The 27,425-nt window shown below is 43.1% G+C and overlaps 1 protein-coding gene across 6 annotated transcripts in view; it reads right to left on the bottom strand.

Annotated features, from left to right (window-relative positions):
- IGF2BP3 (insulin like growth factor 2 mRNA binding protein 3) overlaps positions 1–21,837 on the bottom strand; it is a 163,255-nt gene extending 141,418 nt beyond the window's left edge. For 3 of the 6 annotated variants that reach the window (XM_063636311.1, XM_055272425.2, XM_055272428.2), the window contains exons 1-2: positions 17,254–21,837; positions 15,803–15,863 (exon numbers count right to left, since the gene is read on the bottom strand). In XM_063636311.1, coding sequence (XP_063492381.1) covers positions 15,803–15,863; positions 17,254–17,428 — 236 coding nt within the window. In that variant the 5' untranslated portion in view covers positions 17,429–21,837. Of the gene's footprint in view, positions 1–15,802; positions 15,864–16,553; positions 17,122–17,253 lie in introns of those variants that run through there. The other 3 variants (XM_055272424.2, XM_055272426.2, XM_063636310.1) reach the window with 3 other exon arrangements.
- Between the last annotated feature and the right edge of the window lie 5,588 nt (positions 21,838–27,425).

Below are 27,425 nucleotides of genomic sequence, written 5' to 3'. Positions count from 1 at the left end.
GATGGAGCTCTTTTACAATATTGTACAATATTGCTGATTAAAACTGTGCTTACAGATTACACAAAGCCATGAGGACTGGGTTGTTTTCCATGACACTTAGTTGAAAGGTATTCTCATTTTAAGTTCTAATAGATACTGCCAAATAGCGTGCCAAGAAGTCTTTGCCAATTTACTCTTTAGCTATATGAGTGGCCATGCCTCCACAACCTTGCCAACACCAGATACAGCCAATCTTATTCATTTTTCTCCAACCTCATAGGCAGAAAATGTCATTACAGTTGGCACTTCCCTAATAACTAGTTAGATTAGGGTGTTTTTTTGTTTTGTTGTTGTTGTTCTTTGAAACAGGATCTCACTCTATCGCCCAGCTTGGAATGCAGTGGTACAAACCTGGGCTCAAGCCATCCCCCCGCCTCAGCCCCCCGGTTAACTGGGACTACAGGCACGCACCACCATGCCTGGTTAATTTTTGTTATTTTTTGCAGGGACGGGGTTTCGCCATGTTGCCCAGGCTGGTCTCAAACTCCTGAGCTCAAGCGATTCACCCACCTTGGTCTCCCCAAGTGCTGGGATTACAGGCATGAACCACTGTGCCCAGCCTAGATTGGGTATCTTTTTGTACACAGATTGACTCTTCAGCTATCCCCTTCTGAACTGCCACTTCTCATCCTTTGTTCATTTTTAAACTGTTTCTACCTCTTTGGAATTAGGAATTCATCTCCTGGTCTATTATTTCCTTTAAGTATGATCTCTCTTAAGATAATTCCATAACTAAACACATTTTAGGGATTCTAAGATCCATGCACCTAGATATAAAGCAACAATTCTTAACTTACTCACAGTGCATAACCCATATTTTACAAAGAAATGTGAAACACTCCTATGTCTCTGTATATATGAAACATAAACCATAAACCATGGGGTCATACAGGAATAGGCACATCCATCCCTCATTTTCCACTGCCACATGGTAAATACACAAACTTATTAGTGAGACAGTATCACTTTAGTACCAGATAATCCAAGAAGTCCTTTAGACATTATCATTTAATTCCCAACAACCCTCTGCAATAGGTCTTATTACCCTCATTTACAGATTTTAAAAACAGAAATCTCAGAGTTTAATCAGTTTGCACAAGATCACAGGGCTAAACAAAGGTTCCTACTGAGGCCTGTGTAACTCCAAGCAAGATGCCACTGGCCTACCCTACCACTGTGCTGTACTGCTGTCCCCAACTTTAGGTGGTAGTACGTGCACACAGAAATGTCTATCACATTTTTCTCCAAAGGTTCATTACATCACTTGGGATGTCTTTCAAAAATCATATAATACCAGGAGCTTTAACCAGCACCATTGATTGTCTTGCCACAGCTAACCTTAAAAAAATAACATGGGCTCAGTCAACCTTATTATAAGATTCCTAGTCCTATATCACAATTTGCCTTAATTACCCTCTCAGAGGATACCCTAAGAACAGCTGTGAACACCATGAAATGTTTTGGGAGCATAGCCAGCCCCATGCTTATGAAGTACTGAAGAGGCAAAAAAAAAAGTTCAATGGGATCTCTGGTGAGCATTTTCCAAAATTAACCTAGGCATCAGTCTTCCATGATAATCCCAAATCAGCATTTGCTAAATGGCATGAACGAACTACTTAGCTCCTAAAGTTAAACACATGAAGAATGAGAATAATGCAGTCACTCCATCATGCATGCAGGCTGCTCTAGCTGCCCTCTCCGCTCAGCCTCAATCACCATTCTGCCTCACACTCCAGCCTCTTTAATCTCAAACAGCTTGTATAGTTCCCACACACACCCCAGGATGTTTCACACTTACATGACGTGGCTCCTGCTGTCCCTTCTGCCTCTTCCCTCCTGGGTGCACACGGTTATTAGCCTCTGCCTATTTTCACATTCCTCTCTGAATGTATTTCTCACTGGTAACAACCAGGCTAAGCCTAATAATGCCCCCTCCTCCTATGTTTCTGGGGCATCTCACATATACCCTATGACATATTCACAACTTCTCTTTACTTGGAGAGATTTTAACCCACCTTTAGGATCACTGCCACAGTGAGCCACTATTACTGTTGAAAAATAAAAAGACTGTCACCCAGGAATCAGACAGAACAAAGTGAAAGCCACTGTACTCCATGTCTTTCTTCAGGACAAGGGTCTTACTACCTTTTTTTTTTTGGAGACTCAGTCTCCCTCTGTTGCCCAGGCTGGAGTGCGGTGGCGCGATCTCGACTCACTGCAAGCTCCGCCTCCCGGATTCGAGCCACTCTCCCGCCTCAGCCTCCTGAGTAGCTGGGACTACAGGCGCCCGCCACAACGCCCGGCTAATTTTTTGTATTTTCAGTAGAGACGGGGTTTCACTGTATTAGCCAGGATGGTCTCAATCTCCTGATCTCGTGATCCATCCGCCTCGGGCTCCGAAAGTGCTGGGATTACAGGCATGAGCCACCGCGCCCGGCCGGGTCTTACTCTTCTTTCTAGCCCCTGAAACCTAGCATAGAATCAACTATGAGCACAGGCACTTAATCTATGCTTGTTAAACTAAAAATTTACATAAGATATTAAGTCATTTCAGAAACTCAAAAAATGCAAAAATAGGTAAACTCGCATACAAGAAATACAGAAACTAAAAATTTCAACTGTACCTTACTCTCCAAAGAAAAAGCGAGAGCTTCTCCATTTTTTGCAAAACCAGCTGGAAAAAAAAAAAAAGACATCTGGGGAGAGCTCAGTCACTTCTCAACCAGCATTTTTTTTTTTTTTTTTTAACCACTATTACCACAGGTTCTCTTAACTAGATTCTCTCATTATCTGCCCTGCTAGGACCAAAAGCTGAGAAGCACCTTCTTTTGGAAGCTAATTCTTAATCAAATTCCTTCTCAAAATGTGGACCTTCTTGAAGTTTCCTCCGCAAGAAACTACTGTTAGTTTCTGAGGTAGGATGCAAAATGTAAGGTGCTAAGTACGGGAGAGCATGAGTCCTAGACATCTTAGCTATAAGGTATCAGAACTTCATCTTTACAGCTTTTTACTTAATTTTTATATACAAGGGACACAAATGAAATGGGCAAAGACTTGTCAGAGATAGCACATCCATGGTAGAAGAGTGTGTTCCTACAATTATGTAGTCCTCCATGTTTGATAAGAGTTCTTAATCAAACGGTCTCACTGCACACTTCATTGAAAGAAGCTCTTTGTTGTCAAACTTATAACGAATCATGTCAACATAAGAAATTTAGTTTTGAGGCCGGGCGCAGTGGCTCACACCCGTAATCCCAGCACTGTGGGAGGCCACGGCGAGGGGATCACGAGGTCAAGAGATCCAGACCATCCTGGCCAACCAACATGGTGAAAACCCGTCTCTACTAAAAATACAAAAATTAGCTGGGCGTAGTGGCACACGCCTGTAGTCGCAGCTACTCGGGAGGCTGAGGTAAGAGAATCCCTTGAATCCAGAAGGCAGAGGTTGCACTGAGCCAAGATCGTGCCACTGCACTCCAGCCCAGTCGACAGAGCAAGACTCTGTCTCAAAAAACAAAAACAAAGAAGAAATTTAGTTTTAGGTTTTTCAGAGAGCTTTCAAATTTAAATGTCCACATCTTGTGACATAACAATTCCCAGTTTAATAATTTATGTTATAAAAATTCTCAACCAGGTGCTGGGTGCAATGACTCACTCAGGTACTCCCAGCACTTTGGGAGGCTAAGGCAGGAGGATCACTTGAGGTCAGGAGTTCGATACCAGCCTGGCCAACATGGCAAAACTCCGTCTCTACCAAAAAATACAAAAATTAGCCAGGCGTGGTGGCACACACCTGTAATCCCAGCTGCTCAGGAGGCTGAAGCATGAGAATCCCTTGAACCCGGCAGGCAGAGGTTTCAGTGAGCAGAGATCGCGCCACTGCACTCCAGCCTGGGCGAGACCAAGACCAATTTTTTTTTAAAAATTTAAAAACTTCTCAACAAGAAGTCTGATGGCACACACGTAGGTACACTTGAATAAAGTTACTATGAAAAGGATGGCTAAATTATTGCACACCTATGCTGAACAATGCATCTGTTGGTTAAAAAAGAGAACTATCTGTACCTACATTGAAGATTCTTCAGGATACATTATTTAGTAAAAGCACAAATTATAAACAGTATGATTTCATTATTATATTCAAAGATGTTTGTGGACACATGCATAGAGCTTCTAGAAAATATATTCAGTAGGCCGGGAGTGGTGGCTCACGCCTGTAATCCCAGCACTTTGGGAGGCCAAGGCGGGCGGATCACGAGGTCAGGAGATCGAGACCATCCTGGCTAACACAGTGAAACCCCGTCTCTACTAAAAATACAAAAAAAAAAAATTAGCCGGGCGAGGTGGCGGGCGCCTGTAGTCCCAGCTACTCGGGAGGCTGAGGCAGGAGAATGGCGTGAACCCCGGGGGAGCGGAGCCTACAGTGAGCAGAGATCGCGCCATTGTACTCCAGCCTGGGCGACAGCGAGACTCTGTCTCAAAAAAAAAAAAGAAAATATATTCAGTAAGTAAGCCCTGGGAACTACTAGAGAGAGTGAGGATTGAAAAACATTTTTCACATTTTATGTATTTTGAATTAATCTGAATGTGCACATATGTAAAAATTATCAACCTGTTTAATATTTATACAATCTGTTGTATCTATGTTGTATCTGAACAAAAAAGGTAATACATGCTCATTGTAAATTAAAAACACACCACCCACAGATTATTACTAGAATCCACATCCCAAAAGAGAACAAAGATCTTCCATGTTTCTGTTATCTCCATCAAATCTATTTACATCCATCCAGCTTCCCCATCTGAATCTCAAGGAGAAAAATACAACGGCTTCCATTGGAATGACTACTGGGTGACGTTGTATTCATCCTTTATACACATTGTCCAACAGGATCCTATGAAGCATCATTTCCATTCTAACCTCCCAAGACCTCAAATTCCTCATCCTCAAGCTACATCATGCATTTAGTAAGTGGAGCTGGAAATCAAGCCCAGATCTAGACCTCATATCCCACACAACAAACCCAGATCTAGACCTCATATCCCACATCCTGCTGGCTTTTCCCTTCAGTTCAACAAGGACACATATGGCAAGCAACCAGTCTCCTCATCGAGAGGTTTCAGCACAGTTTCTCCTTCCTGCACTCTCCTGTTCCTCAGCAGTATCTCACATTCAAGACATTTTTTTCTGCAAGTCAGGGTCATACCAAACTTGATAACAAGCTGAGACAGACACCGTGGACTCCACTCCAGATACCTCTACCTCTTGCAATCTAAGAACACATCCCCAGGAACCACAATCAGCCTCCTGAGACAAAGCCGTGACATCTACCTCTCCATGCCCTCTGCCCTAACCTCCTATCTCCTTAGGCCCCTCTCCAACTTCTCCGCAATCCACTTATATTAAGATGAAGCTACTAAAAAACACATTGAAACAAAAAAAGTCTCATTTTTCTGTCTTAAAACAGGATACCCACGTTTTTATTCTATAATAAGCCCCAGGGCACAGACTACCTGTATACTAGTCTTTTTTCTAAAGAAAGAAGATAAATCAACCCTTCAAAAAAGCCAAACAAGATTTCTGTACTCAGAGAAGGCAAGAAATAGGACATCTCTGCTCTGACTTGCCACTGCAAACATGAATGGACTCTTGTGCAAGCTACTTTGAGGATTTGGACAACTTAAATGGGAGGGATGAAGTCAGGCAGAGTTGCAGCACCTGGCAATGGGTTCCCGTGATTATCTGGAGGGCCTCGGGCAGGTTGCTTCTACCAGGGTTCTGTGGAGAATCCTTTGGTAAAGCATCTATTGTGCTATCTCATTTTTATTAGTTTTCCTTTCTTATAATATTTAAATACATCCTGGAAGTAGTACTCTATTGATCAAAGGACTTGCATAGACAGCAGAAAAGTCTTGAAAGGAGTTATTCAGAACAAGTCACCTATCTCAAAACCAACTGATCTAACATATCACCCAGTTTTTGATTACTAGTTTTGGTCACTATTGTGACCAAAGACAGGATTCATAATTGGGGAAGCATGCTACTTTACCAAGGACCAGATTTTTTTAAATGTAAAAATGAGGGAATTTAGCTCCTCCCAAAAGATTTCTTGTATTTTAGCAAAAGTTTTATGAACAAAATGGAAGGAATACTTAATTTATGCTAGTGTCCTAAAATAACCAGATAAAGGTATTTTAAACCTGGCTCATGATATCCATAAACGTTTTGGCTAACAGTTTCAACCTCTGCTTGTCAAATCACGCATTTAGATCACCATAGAAGAACTGGACTTGCGGCCAGGTGCGGTGACTCACGCCTGTAATTCCAGCACTTTGGGAGGCCGAAGCGGGCAAATCACGCGGTCTGGAGGTCGAGACCAGCCTGGCCAACATGGCGAAACCCCATCTCTACTAAAAATACAAAAATTAGCCGGGTGTGGTGGTGTGTGCCTGTAATCTCAGTTACTCGGGAGGCTGAGGCAGGAGAATCACTTCAACCTGGGAGGAGGAGGTTGCAGTGAGCTGAGATCGTACCGCTGCACTTCAGCCTGAGCAACAGAGTGAGATTCTGACTCAAAAAAAAAAAAAAAAAGAGAGAAGAACTGGACTTGGTCTACACTCTTTTGGAACCTAAGATAGGTTCAGACAATTCCCCCAATGTTATGTTAATAAGAAAGCAGAATGAATTTGTAAGAAAGTGAAGGCCAGGCACAGTAGTTCACATCTGTAATCCCAGCACTTTGGGAGGCCGAAGTGGGAAGACTGCTTGAGCCAAGGAGTTCAAGACTAACCTGAGTAACACAGCAAGACATTCGTCTCTGCTAAAAATTAAAAAAAAAATTAGCCAGGCAAGGAGGCATGTGCCTGTAGGTACCTGTAGTCTACACCTGTGATTACTGCACTCCAGCCTGGGCAACAGAGCAAGACCCTGTCTAAAAAACCAAAAAAAAGTGAGCTCACACTCACCAGAAATGTTAAAAAAGTGCAAGAGTAGATCAACTGGCCAGGAGCAGTGGCTCACGTCTGTAGTCCCAGCACTTTGGGAGGCTGAGGTGGGCAGATTACCTGAAGTCATGAGTTCGAGACCAGCCTGGCTAACATGGTGAAACCCTGTCTCTACTAAATATACAAAAAAATCAACCAGATGTGGTGGCAGGTGCCTGTAATCCCAGCTACTCAGGAGGCTGAAGCAGGAGAATCACTTGAACTCAGGAGGCAGAGGTTGCAAGTGAGCCAAGATCGCCATTGCACTCCAGACTGGATGACAAGAGTGAAACTCCATCTCAAAAAAAAAGAGTCGATCAATCATCGTTTGTCACAAACAAGCCTTGTCCATTGAGTCGGAGGCTCTACTGAGGAGATTCTTCCATCTCTAACAGATACGTAAGTACTCAGATATTTCTAGAAACTAAGAAAATGCCAGGCACGGTGGCTCACGCCTGTAATCCCAGCACTTTGGGAGGCCGAGGCAGGCGGATCACCTGAGGTCAGGGGTTCAAGACCATTCTGACCAACATGGTAAAACCTGTCTCTACCAAAAACTACAAAAATCAAGGCCGGGCGCGGTGGCTCACGCTTGTAATCCCAGCACTTTGGGAGGCCGAGGCGGGCGGATCACGAGGTCAGGAGATCGAGACCACGGTGAAACCCCGTCTCTACTAAAAATACAAAAAAAAAATTAGCCGGGCGTGGTGGCGGGCGCCTGTAGTCCCAGCTACTCCGAGAGGCTGAGGCAGGAGAATGGCGTGAACCCGGGAGGCGGAGCTTGCAGTGAGCCGAGATTGCGCCACTGCACTCCAGCCTGGGCGACAGAGCGAGACTCCGTCTCAAAAAAAAAAAAAAAAAAAAAAAAACTACAAAAATCAACTGGGCATGGTGGTGCGCACCTGTGGTCCCAGCTACTTGGGAGGCTGTGGCAGGAGGATCTCTTGAACCCGGGAGGTGGAGACTGCAGTGAGCCAAGATTGCACCACTGTACTCCAGCCTGGCAACAGAGCAAGACTCTATCTCAAAAAAATAAATAAATAAAAAACTAAGAAAATGAACAAAAATTGAATAAATGAATTCTGAAAGAAAGGTTATATCCCAGGTTGCTCCAAAATTTGTAAATCGTTCTCCTTCTATTTACAGCAGAGCCAGAAGGCCGAGATTTAACACCACCCCCACTCACTTATTCATCCATCTATATCACTCTCGGTGGTATTCTACACAGCTGATTACGCCCTCCTTCTCCACAGGCTTTCTTCGTTTACCTCCCAGAAACAGTTTGCCCTGCTTGCTTTCTTCTACTTTACTGTCCTTCCTCACCCTCCTTTGCTGGTCTTTCCTTCATCCTACAGCCATAGGCTCAGTCCCTTGATGATCGTGTCCAATTCCATGGTTTCAAATGCCACAAGCTAATGAAGTCCCCAAATGTCACTTCTATGTCCTATCTCCCCGAGTTCCAAATTGATATATCTGCCACTAACCTTCTTCACTTAAATTTCTAGTAAGTATCAAAACCATATCAAAACCAAAGTTCCTGTTTTCTACCCAAGAATCTGCTCCTCTCCCAATATTCTCCATTTTGGTAAACGGCACCATCTTCCACCCAGTTACTCTGGCCAAAAAATCTTGTCATTCTTCACTTTTCTGATACTCCTCAGCTAATCCATCAGCAAATCCTGTTGGCTGTTCCTTACAGCTATACGGAGAATAGCCACTACTCATTACCTCCAAAGCTAGTAACATCATCTCCTGCCAGAATATTACAACGGTGCTAAATGCAATTTTCAGGTATTTTCTGTTGCAAGCATTTTGAAACCACTACTCCACCCTTCCTTCAATTTGTGGAAGATGACGTACAAAGATAGTCACCATCAATTCCTCTCTCTTGGTACATGATGCCACTCTACCAACTAAAGATAGAGTCTATTTCCATATCTCCCCTGAATCTGAGCTGGCCTGATGACTTGCCTTAATCAATAGAATGTGACAGAAGTAACGTGCCAATTCTGAGCCCAGCCTTAAAGAAGACTAGCAGCTTCCATTTTCACTTAGGGTAAGATCAGTCAACTCTGCCAGGAAAAAAAAACTCCAGCTTCTTCTGAATCATTTGAAGAAAGGTTACAAGGATGGCCAGTTACATAGCAAAGCTTCCCTGGTCCTTTTAGCCCAGTTTAGTAATGAACCTGAGTGACACATGTGGATCAGAAACCACCACCTAACAGACAAAGAACGAGAAAGAATAAATTGTTCGGAGCCACTAAGTTTTGGGGTGGTTTGTTTATGCAGCAATAGATAACTGATATATATACCATGACCACAACAGAATCAGCTCCCTAAACAACTAATGATAATGCAATAATGCCAGACATTCTAAAGACTTACGCTCCTTTCAGCTTATAGTTCAATAGATTCCTCTAAGAATATTTCTTTTTTTTTTTTTTTTTTTTTGATACAGAGTCTTGCTCTGTCACTCAGGCTGGAGTGCAGTAGTGCGATCTTGGCTCACTGTAAGCTCCGCCTCCCAGGTTCACGCCATTCTCCTGCCTCAGCCTCCCGAGTAGCTGGGACTACAGGTGCCTACCACCAGGCCCGGCTAATTTTTTGTATTTTTAGTAGAGACGGGTTTTCACCGTGTTAGCCAGGATGGTCTCGATCTCCTGACCTCATGATCTGCCTGCCTCGGCCTCCCAAAGTGCTGGGATTACAGACGTGAGCCACCGCGCCTGGCCCAAGAATATTTCTACAATAACTTTAAACTATTTCCTAATCAAGTTATATGGTCTCAGGATAATTCTCTAAAATATCTATAGTTTATGTACTATATATTCCCCTTCAGGGCAATAAAATTCACAGAATATGTCAATATTTATAACTGTGTTTATTTACCAATACTGAATACTTGCCAAACAGCAATTTCAGACCATGATAAATTACACCCTTAATTTTAATGGAACACTCAAAATTGTGTATGCTTGCCACCAACCAGCCTTCAAGCAAAATTCTGGCAGTCCAAGCCAATTTGTAACATCAGATTTATGGGGCTGAGATCTTAAGAATACCAATCCTACCCCTTGGTCATTGCTACCACACTGCCACCTCCTGTCTTATGACTCTGGAAGCTTGAATCAGAGGCAACAGTCGATAAAGGAAACTCAGCTAAGAATAGCACAGCTAACCATCTTGTCTTTCCGCCTCTCCTTCCTCCCAGACCAAACTAACCACCAGAGTTACTGAATGGATAACTCACACCTTCCAAAAATTAGTTATTGCTAGAAAAGTTGCTGCCTGGATGCTGCTAAAAACAATTATAATGGAGTCACTTCAAATACATGAAGGTAGTTTGACAGCTTCACTTTAATACAAAATCCCAATCCTATAACCACACATTAACTAAACTTCTGTCGCTCATAATAGTTTCAAAGCATGGCAAAGATCATTTCCCCCTTGCTGACTGCATGAAAGAGGTACACAGGCAAAAACAACAGAGCTACAGAAAAAAAAATTTAAGTCAAACTCCTTACAGGAAAAACCCCAGATCTCTGTAATTCCAGAAGGTATTTTTAAGCCTTAGCTGATAACCTATTTATTTTGAGCACAATGGCAAAACCTCAGAACAAAATACTATATACCCCTTGTAGTTTATCATAATGGCATCTGGCCTGAAAAGAGAATGTAACTGATCACGCAAATCAAAAGGAAAGCCAGAAACAGAAGCCAAGATTCTAGATTTCCACTGGCTCCAGGCACATGTCATGTTTCCATAACATCTTCCTCAGGGTTACTGTGGACAGCCATACAGTAGAAGCTACTTATCAACATGCATCTAATTTTTTTAAACTCTATTAATATCAAAGTAAGAAATCTTTCAAGATCTCTGAATTTGTTTTGAGAAAATATGAAATTAGGAAAAAAAATCTTTTCAGGCCGGGCGCGGTGGCTCACGCTTGTAATCCCAGCACTTTGGGAGGCCGAGGCGGGCGGATCACGAGGTCAGGAGATCGAGACCACGGTGAAACCCCGTCTCTACTAAAAATACAAAAAAATTAGCCGGGCGTGGTGGCGGGCACCTGTAGTCCCAGCTACTTGGAGAGGCTGAGGCAGGAGAATGGCGTGAACCCGGGAGGCGGAGCTTGCAGTGAGCCGAGATTGCGCCACTGCACTCCAGCCTGGGCGACAGAGCGAGACTCCATCTCAAAAAAAAAAAAAAAAAAAAAAAAAAAAAATCTTTTCAGCTACAACCACTTAGGACGCTAATCTTAAACTGAGCACTCCAAAGATAACCTAGTTTATAATTATTTAACCAATCAACAAAGTTTCCTAACATTCAGAACCTCAAGCCTCTGCATGTGTGAGAAACTTTCCCGAATCACAAGATTCACCTAAGCCACACACTGATAAGGAAGGAGTACCACTGCTATTCATACCTGTGTTTAAACGTTCTACATTAAAAACAGCTTTTGTTGTCCTAAGACTTTGAAGTCGGAGGCAACATTGAAGGGTCATGTGCCCTGGCTAATGGGCACGTTGCCGGTCATGACACTAGCCTATTCTATCCTTAATACCTATTAAAATGCAACACTAGCTTTTAAATAGCCACTTAAAGTAAGATACATTTAAAACCCCGATGACTTTTATAAGTTCTATCCAATTTACATTTTAAACACAAGACTAATATGGAAATAAGCTCTTCACTTTCTTTTTTTGCATTTTCCCCCAATTTTACTGTGGTAAATACACATAAAATTTACCATCTTAATCACTTTTAAGAGTGCAATTCAATGGTGTTAAATACACTCATAGTGTTGGGCAACTATCACTGTTTTCTTTTTAAGGAAACAAAAAAGAATGTTTGAGCTTAGGTACCACAGTTTATGGTGGTGCATGCCTGTAATCCCAGCTGCTAGGGGGGCTGTGGCAGAAGGATCGCTTGAACCTGGGAGGCAGAGGTTGCAGTGAGCCGAGATCGTGCCACTGCACTCCAGCCTGGGCAACAGAGTGAGACTCCATCTAAAAAAAAAAAAAAAAAAAAAAAAAAAAAAAAAAAAAAAAAAAATCCTACCCTAAAAGGAAGAAAAAAATAAAGGATCCTGCCTATAATATGCTATTATTTTTTTCTCCTTTCTTCAAATGTATTTTTTGCTACACATAATCCTAAACAATGCCAACAGCTAAATCATGAGGAAGTTTAATAAAAATATGCTTAGGTTCTTCATCACATAGGAGGCAGCAAAACAACAAAAAGGTTAGGTTCTAAAAAACAGAACATATGAAGAATTATTTTCATAATTTAAAAAAGTAATGGAAATTGAACTAAAACCACCATCCTCTCAGTTCCCCAGTGTCAGCAATTTTCCTCTTCCCTCTCCCATGCCCAACAGCCCACAACATAACAAAAAAGGACATCAGTGCTATTTACATAATCACATAGGGGCACAAACAAGGCCCCACAGGATACCAGCAGCTCTTCCAACCAAACTCAGCTACAACATTTCCAAGTACCAACTATTTTCCACACCCACCCTTACCTCCAAGGTGGAGGGAAAAAAAGTTGAGCCTATACTTCGGAGTCAACGTCTTCATGTTCTGTATCTTTTATATTTAGAATAGAAAGTGCAACACTATCACAGATATCCAGTGCAATCTTCTCTTTAGTCCAGATGCAGGAGACTTCAATGTCTGTAAAGTAACTGCTATAATCTTCCCCAACTGAGGGGTATCTGAATGCAGAAAAGCCACATTCCTTCCACATTCCCTTGAGACCTCAGTAATTGGGAGCTAAGCTTGGTCTGAACCAAATTCAACCTTACTCCTTCCTGAAAGGGTCCCCCCCAAGCTCCACTGGAAGTCAAAGCCAGGCCAGCCTGCCAAGCCTCCAATCACCTCCTGGGCCTGCTCCCGTTTAGTCAGTGCAAGCCCATTCATCCATCTCAGCGTGCATTCTCCAGCACCAGGTTCCTGACATGCCTTGTATAGCAAGTATAAAGGTCACTGCTGCACATGTGGGTGTGCCTGCCTCAGATGCCCACATGATGATGGGATGGAATGAAATGACTGCTAAGCAGAAAGAACTCCACCCTAAAGTCCAGCAGGCTTGGCAAGGATTGGTTTGTGGCCATTCAACTATCAGAGCAACCCCCGTCAGTCAGTACAACCTCTTGACCTTCCCTTAGGTGCTGGGCATGTGGTCACCCTGACGCCTTCTCTGCCTGCTTCCAGAGCCTATGAAAATGGTGGAACAGTCCAGATACGGGAAACTGCATCACAGCTCCAAGGGTCAGTTAAAATAATTGTAATACAGATTTCCAGAGGCAGAGAAAAAAGGTTTTTTGTTTTTTTTTTTGAGGTAGAGTTTCAGGCTCTTGTTCAGGCTGGAGTGAAGTGGCACGATGGCTCACTGCAACTTCCACCTCCCCAGTTCAAGCAATTCTCCTGCCTCAGCCTCCCGAGTAGCTGGGTGGGATTACAGGCACCCGCTACCACGCCCAGCTAATTTTTGTATTTTTAGTAGAGACTGGGTTTCACCATGTTGGCCAGGCTGGTCTTGAACTCCTGACCTCAGGCGATCCACCCACCTGGCCTCCCAAAGTGCTGGGATTACAGGAGTGAGCCACTGCGCCCTGCCAAAGGCTCTACTTTTAAGACATTTCAACACAAGCAAGGAACATGATTGTTCTATCAGCAAAAAAAATCTCCAATGTTCTCATCCCTGTTTACTTTGTAAGATAGTACTGTATCATTTAAAATCCTGAGCATTTTAATGAACTTGAAAATTTAATCTACATTGTTAAAAATGAACTTGAAAAATGAAGTTGAAAATTTAATCTACATTGTTAATAAACTGAAGATACATTGATAAATACTTGCTGTCACTGGTGACATCTTACCTTATGTGCTTTCCTAAAGAGGAACTCCTGTTTATTATAAAGTAACAAGTAACTAAGTATATAAATGCTTTTGGACTAAGCAAAAGCCTTCAAGAATAAAACAGGCAGTTGTTACCAGGTAATGTTTTTAAATTAATCCTCTACACCTGGGGAGAAATTCCCATCAGTTAGCAAAAGAAAAGCAGCAGGGGAAGGCACAGTAATCTGTATTTACATGTAGCTCAATGAATTGTAAAAATCCAAAACATTTCATTTTTAAATTTAGAAACTCTCTCAAATGTTAAAATGCCAGTCCTTGAGGCACAACCATTTGCTTATTTATTCAACATTTTAACAAAATTAAGACATACTGACCAAACATAATAACAACTAGAATTTGCAAAATGGGCTTATGTTTTTTTCCTAACCAATTCAGGCTATGGCTTTAAGCTTCTTTTTAGGGGAATATTACTTCTCCCTTGATTTTCAATTCTTGTTAAACTAAGCTCAATTTATATGAAAATGTGACCCCTACCAAAATTCCCAACTAGAACTATATCTATCCGGTCACTCAAATCCCTTTCAATTATCTTAATGAAATTTAAGTATGAGAACAAGAAAAATCCAAACCAACTCATCCTTAAAAACAAGATTTGTGAAAATGCTTTGCCTGGGAAGAGAGCTGAAATCTACACAGGCATACAGATAAGATGTTTTGTAGCCATCTATTTCTGCACAGCACCAAAGAAATGCATAGCAAACCCTCCTGCTCTCCAGCACACACTCTCTCACCAATATCTAACCAGATACACGCAGCCCTGATTTAAATTAACTTTCAGCTTATTGTTTGGCTCAGGTTGGGAGTTGGGGGGATGGGAGAGGGGCAGGCAGAAACCCTAACCCCACCTTGCAAAACCCAGAAAGGCTTAGAGGCCCACCCCGGTGCGACTGGGAGGGAGCAGTGCCTTTCCAATTGGAGTTGGAGCCAGAACCTATGGTGTGAGTTGGCTGAAGGTTTTAAAAAACAAAACAAAACAAAAAAATAGAGCCGGAATCCGGCCTGCTCTAGCGAAAGAAAAAGAGTCTGCACTGCTCCATAAGGCTTCATAAGAAAAAGAAAAAGGGAAAGAGCCATGTCTCCAAAATGCTTCAGAGGCTAAAACAGTCTGCAAACATTATGTAAAGCGACATCCTACACACATGATCTCGGAGACGAGAAATCCCACCTCCTTAAGTAGTACAAATCTTCCTGTCTTCATCTTTTGGTGGTTGTAAGCAAAAATGTACCCAGGAGGAGTGGAGTGGAAAGCGGGGAGACAAAGGTGCTGATTGCAGGAACCTGTAGAACTTTGGAGTGACTCAAAGGCATTTCTGGGCCAGAGAGGCCCCGGCGTTTACGCACGCGTTCCAATACCCCTGGCGAGCTCACAGGGCAGAGGCAAATTCCTCTCCAGTCGGCCGCGCCCACGGCCTCCCAACCCCGGACAGGGAAGCAAAGGAGGGACCCCCGCGTGTCCGCAGCTGCTTTCGCCTCTCCTGCTCCTGGAGGGGTGGGAGAATCATCCGCTGCTTCCCAAGCCCTGCAGACCCCCCAAACTGCTTGTTGGCACCCATTTCCCGTAGGAGTAATTTGACCAGCTCTGACCAAGGACATTCAGCTGTGAGCTTTCGAGAGATTTTGTAACCAATAACCATAATCCCGCGGCAGAGGCCACAGACAAGCTTTCAATTCCTACCCAGCATCATCAACACACACACCCCCACCATAAACTTAAAAGCAAGGGGGAAAAGACCGGAACACCACGCCACACGGCAGCTGGGTAAGCACCAGAGGACAAGAAGTTCTCAGCTGAGTCTCTCCACCCAATAACGGAGTGAGAACAGAATCGGGGAAAACAGAAGCAGCAGCTCACCTTTGCCTTTTTGGGACCGAGTGCTCAACTTCTATGGGTTTCCCGTGCAGTTCTATTTTACCTGCGGACACACAAGAAGTGAGACGGTCGGCCGAGTTCAGCGGCTCTCCCTGCCCGAAAGACCCGCACAGCCCAAGCGGCGACACAAATGGCCTCCTGAGGCCCCCGAAGGGCCCCCGAGGCCCGGACGCGGCTCCAAGCGGAGGGAAAAGCCGACCCCCTCGAGCGGCGTGGGCATTTAACTCGCAGATGATTGGGGAGCAGGGTCCGCTGGCGGGCCCACTACTTGGGTATCAGTCCAGTCTCCAAGCCTCCCCCACCCCTGGGGGCCACCAACACCACAAGGCCCGCAAGAGGGACGCGGCCCACCCTCTCACCGCCCTGGACACGCTCCACAGGACTGACTCGGGGCAGGGGGCTCCCCTGGCTTTCTTCAGGAGGGGGCGCCCTGGCCCTGCCCTCTGCTTCAGCCCAGACCCGCGGGGAACACTCAGCGGTGGGCTTGGGGAGGACAGGCAGTGGCGGGAAAGGGTCGGGGACGGCAGGGGAGACCAAGAACGGGAGAACTGGCAGAGGCGCAGCTCGGCACAGGCTGAACCAGGCGCGAAGAACGGCAAGGCGCCCGCACCAAGTCTGAGTTGATTAAAAGGGAAGCCGAAAGGCACGGGGCTCCCACGGGGACCCCAGCGCAGCCTTCCCCCTGGGCGTCCTGCTCCGCCCGGCACCGTCCCTCGCCCTGGCGGAGCCATACCCGGAGGCCGCAGCCCCGCGCCAGGGCCCGGAGAGCGGCGGGCGGCCGGTGCGTGGCGGCGACTCCCTTCCAAGCGACCAGCCGCCCCCGCCCACCTGCCCCTATCGCTCGTCGGACCGGGGGAGGTGGAACGGAGAAACCCGGCACACACTATCTCCTCCCGCAGGGTGGGGAGGAAGCGCGGGGCCGCCTGCGCGAGGCACCAGCCCCGCGGTCTCACTCGGCAGCAGGGTCGAGGCCACTTTCCGTTCTCCACGGCCGGGGGTTTCGGGGCGCAGCACAGACAGCGCCATAGATAACGACCGAGGAAAGCAGGAAGGAACGAGGCACAGGCGGGCATTCTAGCTCGGCCCCCGAGGCCCAGCGTGCCGGGGCCTGGAGCACGCGCCTGGGCCCGGGCGGGGCGCTGGGGGAGCGCGTCTCCCGCAGCCCCGCGCCCCCCTTAGCCAGCGCCGGGGCTTTCTTGACAGCGCGTCCGCCCTCACCCAGCAAACCCCGGCCAGGGAAGCAAAACCGCGGGCCGGAGTGGGAGCTGGAGCTGAGGAGAGCCCCGGCCCCCACGCGCGTGGGTGTGGGCGCTCAGGCCTCACCCCCGCTGCCCCAGCGCGCCGGGCCTGGGGCCCGCGGAGCCACCCGGTGGGTATGGGCGAGCGGTGCAGGGCTGGGGCGAGAGCCCGGGTGGGGCCAGGCCCGGGCCCACCTGAAAGCGCCTCGATGGCCTTGAGGGCCCAGCTCTCGTCCGGGCAGTCCACGAACGCGTAGCCAGTCTTCACCAGGAAGGGTCCCGACACCGGGATCTTGGCGTCCTTGAAGATACTTTCTAGGTCCGAGGGGGCGGCGTTCTCGCTGAGGTTTCCGATATACAGTTTGTTCATTGTGAAGAGTGGTTGTTTAAAAAAATTAACGAGAAAAACGAAAAATTAAAACCACCCACGGTGATGGATGGATCCAGCTGGTTTTGTTCCCCTCGTCTTCTCGCCTTTAAAATACACAAACACAGTAAGAACCAAGCACAAGAACGAGGAGCGAAAAATCAGATCCGAGGCTTGTTTTTTCCTTGTCTAGATATGTTTTAAAAGAGAAAGAAAAGAAAAAGCCTAGCTACAACCCAAACGCATCCACCAGTCTTCCTAAGTCTTAGGAGGAGGCGGGATTAGCAAGAGAAAGGAGGAGGAGGAGGGGAAAAAAACTACTTTTTGTCTCTTCCTTCCCAACCCCTTTGGCTTCGGCCAGCGGACTGTGAAAATATCACACTACGTGAGGCAGGCGCCGCCTCCCCATAAAAAACCCAGAAGGGTGACTGGCAGGAGGGAGGGGAGAGGAGGAGGAGGAGGAGGGAGGAAGGCGCAGGAGGCGGAAAAAAATCCGCTCCGAGTGTCCGGCTTTTTGAATGAGCCACGTGTTCAAACTACAAATCAACGTCTCACGTGAGGAATCCCAGAGCCTCAATTAGAGTGGGTTTCGGAGAAAAAAAGCGAGCGAGAGGAAGAGGGGGAGGGGAAACGAGATTGGGAGAGGGACTCTGAGAAGGGGGAGGAGGAAGAAGGAAAATGCTAAAGGAACCGCAGCCGGCACCAAGCGGGGCGCTGACGGTCACAACTCGAGTTTGTAAAGGGTTATCTGGTCTGGGCGGATCCTGGGAGGGAGGGCTGGAATATTGATTTTTTTTTTTTAATGAGGAAATGGGTAGAGGTACTAACAGGCAGTTCCTCAGCTCTAGTTACCGTAGTTTTAATCATTCGATTTTTCAAAATAGGTTATTAACAACAAAACCAGAGTCACAATCCCGAACTGGCCTGGTGGCTTTAATGGCATTAGAAGTGTAACCCCAGCAAAGCCGCAGGCACGTTTCTAAGGCTGGCAGGGACGGAAACCCTGCGAAGAGGGGTGGGGGAGTGGGTGAGGGGGGCAGGGGGTGGGGGCAAGACAGGCGGGCGACGCGCCCTACCCTGTGCGCCCTTCTCGGGCCCCGGGCACCGCGCGAGTGGGGGTGGCCCGGGCCCGGAGTGGTGGGGGATGGGATCCCGCAGCGTCCTGGGCGGGTGTCTGGGCGACACCTCCTCCGCCTCCGCCTGCGCTCGCGGTGGCTCTCGGCTTCGCGTTTGCCATTGGTTGCGCGATTCAGAAAAGGCTCCAGGATAAATGAGGCCGGGGGCGGGCTTGGCCACTGGTGGGGGAGGGGAGTGCAGGGGCGGAGATTTCTGGCTATGGGCTGGGGTCGTCGGGGGCCTGGGCCGCTGGAGGAGAGAAGTCAAAGTGGGAAAAGTCGGTAAAGGGAAACCCTCTCTTCCTGTAGTTTTTAAAGGGGGAGGAGTGGAGTAGGCTGGTACTTTTATTTAAGTAATTTTAGTTGGAGAACTTGAGACTTAAAACTGGAAGACCGTCCTGCATTACCCCTAGGTGGTATTCGCATTTGAAAAATTGTTCGAGTCTCTTTCTGCCTCTTTTCTGCCTGGATTTGGCCATGAGAGCCATACATAATTTTCTCTATATGTAATGAGTACAATGGTGGTTGTCTGGGGAGGATTTGGGCCCGGTGGAGCCTTTGTGGGCCAACAAAATGTGAACTGGAGACGAGCAATACGGAAACGAAGGCAGGGCTGGGGTTCTAGTGGAAATCTCCAACTATCGTTTAAAGATTGTGTACTCCACTCAAAGGTTTCATTTGCACCAGATACTTGTGTGTTTTTAACAGGTATATTTTAAAAGGTATTGTATGGAAAAGATATAAAATTCTAATTTTTTAAGTGAAAAATTCTATATAACATGAAAATATAGACAAGAATCTTTAATGACTTGGTACTCTTACTGGTAGAAAAAAGGTATCCTGAATAGAAGAAATATTATGATTTACACTGGAAACATCTTCGGTAATTAATTGATACAAGCTTGCTTCTCTGTCAAAACCATTGTTAGCATTTTGAAATGTGTATTTTTCATTTAAAAGATGAATGGTAGACTTAAACATGGGAATTGTTGCATGATATAAAGAGTATTTACATTTTGTCTTTTAAAGGGAACTTACTTAGTAATTTTGTGTTAAGAAACCGGAAGGTGTCAGATCATCCATTTTAAATGCAACTGTTCTTCCTTACAGGTTTTTCTTTCCTGCCAAGCGAATCCAACATTTTAAACATAAACACGCTTTCACAATAATTTCATTCACGTTTAATTTAATGAAATGTTGTTACTTTATAAAATAGGGGGACAGACGTGTTTTTGTGTTACAGTATTTGGAACTGAATTAAGAGCTCAGCCTTGTAAGAACGTTTTGGTAAAATTTCTCTTTAAGTTTATGGTTAGGTTTAACTTTTTAAAAGCATTTTTTTCTTTTTTTTAAATATAACTTTAGTTCTAAAAAAGAAATGTATTCTTTCTTTTGGCCTCTGTGGTATGCAAAATGGAAACATCAAAAATTATGGATTTATTTTAAATGTGCCTGTTGTAGAACAAAAGCCATTCGGAGAAATGTTCTTCATTCATTCATTTGGTAATATTTGCACTTCTCAATACCACTGTAAATTTTACAACCTGTTGATCATGTAACACTTTTAGTAATTTTTCATAAAAACAAATTGTGTCTGTTCAGCTTGCTTCCAAAATCAATTGAACCATGGCTTCTGGGTTGACTGTATTTGCCCGTATTAAAACTGAGACCTAAGGAAATATCTACTTCTAAAGCATGGAATAAATTGTTTATTTTCCATAAATACTAGTCCATGCTTATCTGGCACTATCAAACAAATCTAACAGCTGGAATTTAAAACAAGTGTGTGCTTTGATGAAATATGTTCCTGGGACTCCTGTTAACCTAATCTTTGTATTATTGTAACAAACTGGATAGTCCATCTAGGACCTTAAAAACATACATGAGTAATACAAGCTCAGACATTAAAGAGAGAGGTGGATACAGTCCACTCCACTTCCAGTCTTCCAAGCATTTAAGGGCTGAGTCAAAAGATCTTAGGTAGTTGTCTTGCACTAGCACTTCAAGTACAAAGATACCTTTGGTGAATTTTCAAGAATGAATATAAAATCAATTTAACTTCCAGTTTTTTTTTTTAATGAATCTCACACAAATTAACTGGTTATAGGCTACTTCAGCTTCTTCCTGAAGCAGTTGTAGCTCCTAATTAATGTGAACTCCACAAAGAAAGAACTCCCACCATTGTATGTGCTTTGGGATGCGGCTGAGTCTTTCCAATTGCAGTCTGTTTACTCTTTGGACAGCTGCATCTCCTCCTTATCTGCTGAACTGAGGACTGTACAAATGTTTCTTGTGGGTCAGTGTAATATTAAAGAATAGCTATGTTTAGAAGGCCAGTTACCGTTGCTGTACCCACACGTCAGGGGCAAAGGCTGAGTGGGCAGATGGGGGGAAGGGGCTGCCCCCCCTCCTCACGCCCGGCTTGGGACCAGCCTGGAGTCTCAAGCCGAAACCCTTCACGCGGGTGGGCACACAATGCCCGGAGTGTCGCCTGGGCCTCCTCGGAGGTGCTTTAACAGGCTCTTGCGCTTTTGAACGGCCCTCCTGGACTCTGATCTGTTTAAACTAGAGGCGTTAATAAGTGATAACCTGGATCTGCCCTCCCTGGAAGCTGCCTGCACATATCTTATTGTTTAAAATAAATAAAAATGGTGCCCCGGGAGAGAAGATGGGGTTGTTTCCTTTTTCCTCTGGCTCTGCCCCGAGAAAGAGGGCGGGATCCTCGCAGCTCACGCTGGGGAGGGTCTTTCGTCGGCCGCCGGCTCGCCTCGGAGGGCCTGGACCACTGGACCGCCCTTCCCCGGGGCCCTGCCGCGGGACCGCTGGCTTCTGGCTCCTCCTGGGGCTGCGTCCGTGTGCGCGGAGCCGTGTGGCCGGGGCCCTCGCCGCGCCACCCCACCTGAGTCCGCCCGCCAGCGCTGGGACGCACGGGGCAGCGTGGGTTTGGCGGCCCTCCCGCACCTCTGGTCTCAGTTGCGTGTGTCCGCGAGGGGTTCCACAGGGCTCAGGGATGCTTGGTACCCACGGGGGAGAATCCCTCGCCGAACCCTGCGGGTCTGCCTGGGGTGGGGCGGGCCGCGAGACTGGCGCGCAAAAGCGGCTCCAAGGCGGGGCTCCCGCGCTCCCCGGGGCCGGCTTGCCGAGTCCAAGTTGAGCAACCGGCGTCGAGAGAGACACCGCCCCTGCTACGGGCGGGGGCCTCTCCTCGCTCCCGATTGGCTGACGGGGGGAACCTATCGCCGTCGGCCGCCTCCGCCAGAGCGGTTTGCTGGTTTCCATTCATTGGCCCCGGAGACGCCCCTGGATTTCCATCTTTTGTGGCGCGAAAATAACCCTTTGCTCCCTCGTTGGTTTTGTTGAGGTTGAGGCATGGGACTGTGTTCCCCTCTGCTCGCTCTCGTTTTTCCTGCCCTTTAACAGCTCGCCCCCAGCCCCAACCCCCAAGGAGGAAAGAGGGAGGTAACGCTGAGGAAGGGTGGAAAGCAGTTCTGCGTCCGTGGGTGGAGCCCGCCCCTTGGCTGACCGCATGGTGCCCGCACGGTCCCCTCCCTTCCCCCAGCGTCCAGCGCCCGGAGGTTCTGGATTTGCGCCATGCTCAGCAGCTGGAGTCACATCTTCGTTTCCCTACCCATTTCCAACATCTTAGAGTTTATACGTCCTTTTTTACTTAAAACAACTACAACCAACCATGTTCTCAGGTGCCATAACTTTTCTGGGCTTGTAGAGAAATCGGCTCGCCCTGCCCCCTCCCTTCCTAAACCCCTTTGTGGTCCACAGGGTTGTTTTAAGCAAAATCAAACAACCCCTCCAAAAAAAGCAAACGAAAAATTCCGGGTAAAATCAACTATGCTGAGACCACGTTTTCGTTGAAGCTGCCCTAAGACCAATGAAGCTGAGACCGACCTTCAAGGATTAACGATTTCTGTAGCTGAAATGTTCTCATTTCACTGACGTTTGGTGGAGACGGTGAGAAAAAATAAATATGAATTTGACTTGGAAAAGCACAAAACAAACGAAATAATCGTATTTAATTTGATTAACTGAAAAGACAAACAGCCACAGTGGTGTATTCTAGGTACTGGTGTCTTTGGTGAGTTTGTAATTATATAAATAAATTGCTGTTGGTTTCATCAAAAACACAGATCAGAACTCTGGCCATGACAAAAAAAGAAGGAAGTATAAATTTGTTTGGTATATCTAATTTCATAACAGACTTTACTAACGTTTCATTATCTGGAGAAAAGGAAATGTACCAGTTAAGAATATAAGTTAATTTGTTTGCAGATAATTGTTCATTTTTTATCTTGACAAAATACTCTATTTGGTTAAAAACGGTAAAATGATAATTCAGTAAATATTTAAAACTTTGAGAGAATTGGTTTAAATCAGGGAGTTCAAAGATTTTCTCTGTGTTGTTTACTCGTAGTGATGTTACATCTTGTGATGTTACATCTTCCTCTGTGTGCTTTTGAAAAAATTATTAGTTCTGTGTTAGTCTCTAAAAACTAAAGTAACATAAATTGCCATGTACCAAAATTTTAAAACAAATTTTAACAACTGAATTGGTTAGTAAAGAAAAACTACTTTAAAATAGAAGTAATCATTAAACATATTTTATTTGCATTGGTATAATTCAACTACATTTCACTGATGTGGTTGATAGTATTTTTGAACTTGTCATGTAAAATTATTCATCAGAAACATTAGAATAACTTAGAAATGGTTTGAGTTGAGTAAATTAAAACTTAAGCACTGAATTTGTAGTATGCAGAAGATTATAGAGTTAATTAGATAATCCTTTATCACCTAAGAAATTTAAATTGTGAAGATATGATTATTTGTGAAATGATTCTAGGTTGGAATTTATATATTCAATTATTTTTATATTTTGGAAATGATACAATAGAAAACTATTGAGGAATTTATTAGAGAAAATTGTAATTGTAAAAAAAAAAAAAGTTAAAATTAATCATTTAGACAAGCCAGAACTAAAACCTGGGATATTTTTTAATGTTTTCTCAAAATCAAAGATGTATACAATCAATATTTTAAAAAAACAAACAAAAAACGGTTCTGCTTGAGAGAAACTGATTTTTTAAATTTTCAACTACTAAGTCAGGAATTGGAATTTTTATCTGGTAAACATTATGCATAGTTGTTAAAGTAGTAGATAAGCATGAGTACTTTTATTGGAATTATATCCTGTATTAATACTACTTCACTTAGGTGAAAACTTTAAAATACTCATTCTTCTGAAGAGTGGGTGGGAAGGATGAGACCTTCAATAAAGACTCTTTGGTGATTAGTGTGTACATATGTATTTGCAGACCAGCCATAGAAAAGAGGGTAGGCATTTGTTTAATAGGGGGAGGGGTCTGGGGAAACTGGAAAGATTTGAGTATTTAATCTTGTTTCTTGGTTGCAACTCATTTATCCTGCAGGTTTCCTTGCTCAGTGTGGAAGGAAGAGGGTAGAGAGAGAATGTATTAACTAATGGTGTAAAATGGGAAAGTAATCCATGCATGAAATCCCACTGGAAAGAACAGTAAGAACCTACTCTCCCCACTAAAATAATCTGCAAACAAAGCACATGCTGAGGTTATAGCTAGTTTTCAGCACTCTCTAACACCTACATTTAAAAGACACATGCTAGGTTGCTGTGTTCATATTTGGACCCTTTGTTTTCTTGACCATTTCTATTCCAGAAACTAATTCCAAAAATCTCAGGAATTAAAGGTTCTTTAATAAAACAGCAGATCTCATGACATATATTTATATACACATTAACTCTTTCTAGGCAATCTTTAAGGTAAATTGATGAATGCCTCATGCTATCTATAAATGTAAAGTTAATTTTTAGATGTATTAAGGCAGAATAAATTTTACAATTCCTTACTTGCAAGATGATAATAGATCATTACCATTTCCATTTGGATTGATTAAAATTCATTCCTTCTTTATATTAGTTTACATTTTGGTCCTAAGCTGCTCTCTAGCATCATGATCCTAGCTCTAAAGAGGGAAACAGCAGGCTAAGTGAGGGGTTTCTGGTTTTTGGTTCTATTTCAGAAATCTCAGCTGAAGTTCATAAAGAATCTGAAAGCATAAGATAAAGTAGAGAAAAACAAAATTTAATAATCTTTCTCAAAATCTACACTATAAAAAAATTTGTCCTGAAATTCATGCCTAACATACTTCTATTGAAACATTAACTTCTTTTTTTTATATATAGAGGATTGTTTAAATATAAACACATGTATATTCTTAATCTATGTATATTCTTAATCCCCAATGTGATTGTTGGCACTATCACATTGGGGATTAAGAATACACAGAGAGAGAGAGAGAATTTTTCTTGCTTTTTCTCAACTGACTTAAATTTAGTGATCAATTATTTCTAAGTTGACAATACTAGTGCCTTCTTAAGGCAAAATTTTGTTTGAACTGAGGTTTAATTTAATACCAATAATTGGACCTGATTGATAATTTCCAATTCTTGATTGATTTTGTTTTGGCAGGTGGGGGAGGGGTCTTGTGTCATTCATTGAAGCAGTTTTTCTGTTTTTTTAATTATTTTTTATTTGTAGGGTAAACTATTCATATATTATTTGTAACTTAAAATCTTTTTCCTAGCACTTTCCAAGACTTGAAGAATAAAAGTAACTAAATCTTACTTGTAAGATTTGAATAAAGACTTTTAAAATTGTGTACAATTTAATATAAATAAATGTGAAATATTTTGTGTTTAATCATCCATTAAGCTGAAATAACTGCATGGTCCCTTTTTTATAAGTAGCCTAAATCTAATCTAGCTATTAGAAATATAATTCATAAAAAAGATACCAACGAAGTAACAATTCATAAAAGCCAAAAAAATCAGTTTTTGTTATAACAGAAATAGATACTGTTTCTGTCATCTGGTGAACATTTTGTTATTAGACAATTAAGTACAGAATGACATTACCGTGTTTTGTTTTCGTTTGTTCAAAATTGCCTAGAATTTTGTTCCTTGACTCTGTTACTGTATATCTGATGGTAATTTGTTTGCTTTTGTATTTCTTTGCTACCGAGATTCAAATAATATCTTTGCTTTTCATTTAAATAAATATAAAAAGCCAAATAGAAAATAAACTAAAGCATCAAAAGTTGTAGTGTAGTACACTGTAAGTGCTTATTTCTGCAACCATAGTGATATATTCAAATTTTATTTTAATCCCAAGTCAATATAGTGACTTTTTAAAAAATATTAAATTGAATTTTGTTTTAAATATTAATTAAGCAAAAAAAAAGTCGAGTAGATGTTTTAATTCAATGAAATAGACAATAGGGCGAAAGGTAACATTACTCTGTTCCCTCAACAACAGATCTTCCAGTTGAGGGCAGTTTTGTCGGATATGGAATGCACTCAGTGTGTGCATTTGGACATGTGAATATATGCACATATTTCTGCTGAGAAGCCCTTTAGAGAGATTAGTGAAGGAGCAAAGCAAGATAGAACTTGTGTTCAAATTCTGAGGTTGCAGGTTAAAACACGCAAGGCAAGCACTACTTTTAAAGTGTTTTCTTAACCGTCAGAATAGTTCAGTATGATGTCTTTAAAGCTGGGGAGATAAGACTAACAAAACAGTATAGACTGAACTGAAATTGTGATGTTACTAGTATATCACCATTAGAACTTACATCATATAAATGTGTTTTCCATTTTATGTCTTTCTATAACTTGTTTTCTATTTAAAATATATGTAGTTAGTATTATACATATAAAACATCCATCAACATTATTAAAACATGAACATAACCAGTTTAAAAATTGGTAGAAGTAATACGGGTGACATATTTTGAAGTTAAATTTATCTCGAAAATATGAAGTTATCACAAATCCTTTCTGTTGGATTGTTCTACCACTTTTTTTGTGTACATTATCCATAATAGATACATTAATCAAAATAAGCAGTGTTATTTGAGAAATTGTCTCTATAAAAAAAAGAGCCAAAGATAGATACTGGTCTGTTCTTGTCGTGAAAACAACAATGGTTTTTGAAACTTAAATAAGGAGAGAAAACTGAGATTTAAGTGAAGTGTGGGTCCTGTTATTTACTGTCTTTATTGGGGGTTAGGAGAGCTGAAATTAAACTGTAATGTTGCTTCAGGAATGACTACCAACGAAGTTTTAAGTTGCTATAAATGAAGAATGTTCTTTCAATCAAATGATAGTGCCTTCCTGTTATTCTTTAAAATAATTATTTCCTTGTTTATTAAATATCCTTAAATTGTTTCATTGCAAAGTGAGGGGGAGTCATATTGTATTAGGATAACCAAACATTTTAACACTTTGAGCCTCTAAATGGATGAAGAATGCCCATTGCTTTTTAAACAAACCAAAACCAAAACAAAAAAAAGTTTATCTTTGTTACAATAAGTGATGCATTTATCTTCTTTCTTTACCTATGGCAATGTTCTGCTAACATAGTAATAAGCTGAGTTACTCTCTGGATGTGGCAATTATTAGAAATAAATATATTACAGTGAAGCACAGAGAGGATATTTAAGCAAAAAAAAAAAAATACCAGATTTATGGAACTCTGGATTAAGCTAAAATTTAGAGTATCTTCTTACAACCAAATCCAGTGATCAAGCGTATAGTCTTTAAAACCTGTAACAAAGTAAAAACTTGAAAGTATTGTTAATATGCAGTTATTACTAATTATGATAATCTATTTGTGGTTTCGTTTAATGTAACTTTATATAATATAAAATACAATTATTTTGTTTTTAAAGGTTTTTTCCCATGTTTCTTTCCAGTAAATTCAAAAACTTGAAAGTTAAACTGAGCCGAGCGCAGTGACTCATGCCTGTAATCCCAGCACTTTGGGAGGCCGAGGCAG

The sequence above is a fragment of the Symphalangus syndactylus genome, chromosome 3 (genome assembly GCF_028878055.3).
Source record: "Symphalangus syndactylus isolate Jambi chromosome 3, NHGRI_mSymSyn1-v2.1_pri, whole genome shotgun sequence".
NCBI lineage: Eukaryota > Metazoa > Chordata > Mammalia > Primates > Hylobatidae > Symphalangus > Symphalangus syndactylus.
Note: the sequence above shows the minus strand (reverse complement) of the source record. Positions and strands in the feature narration are given on the sequence as shown.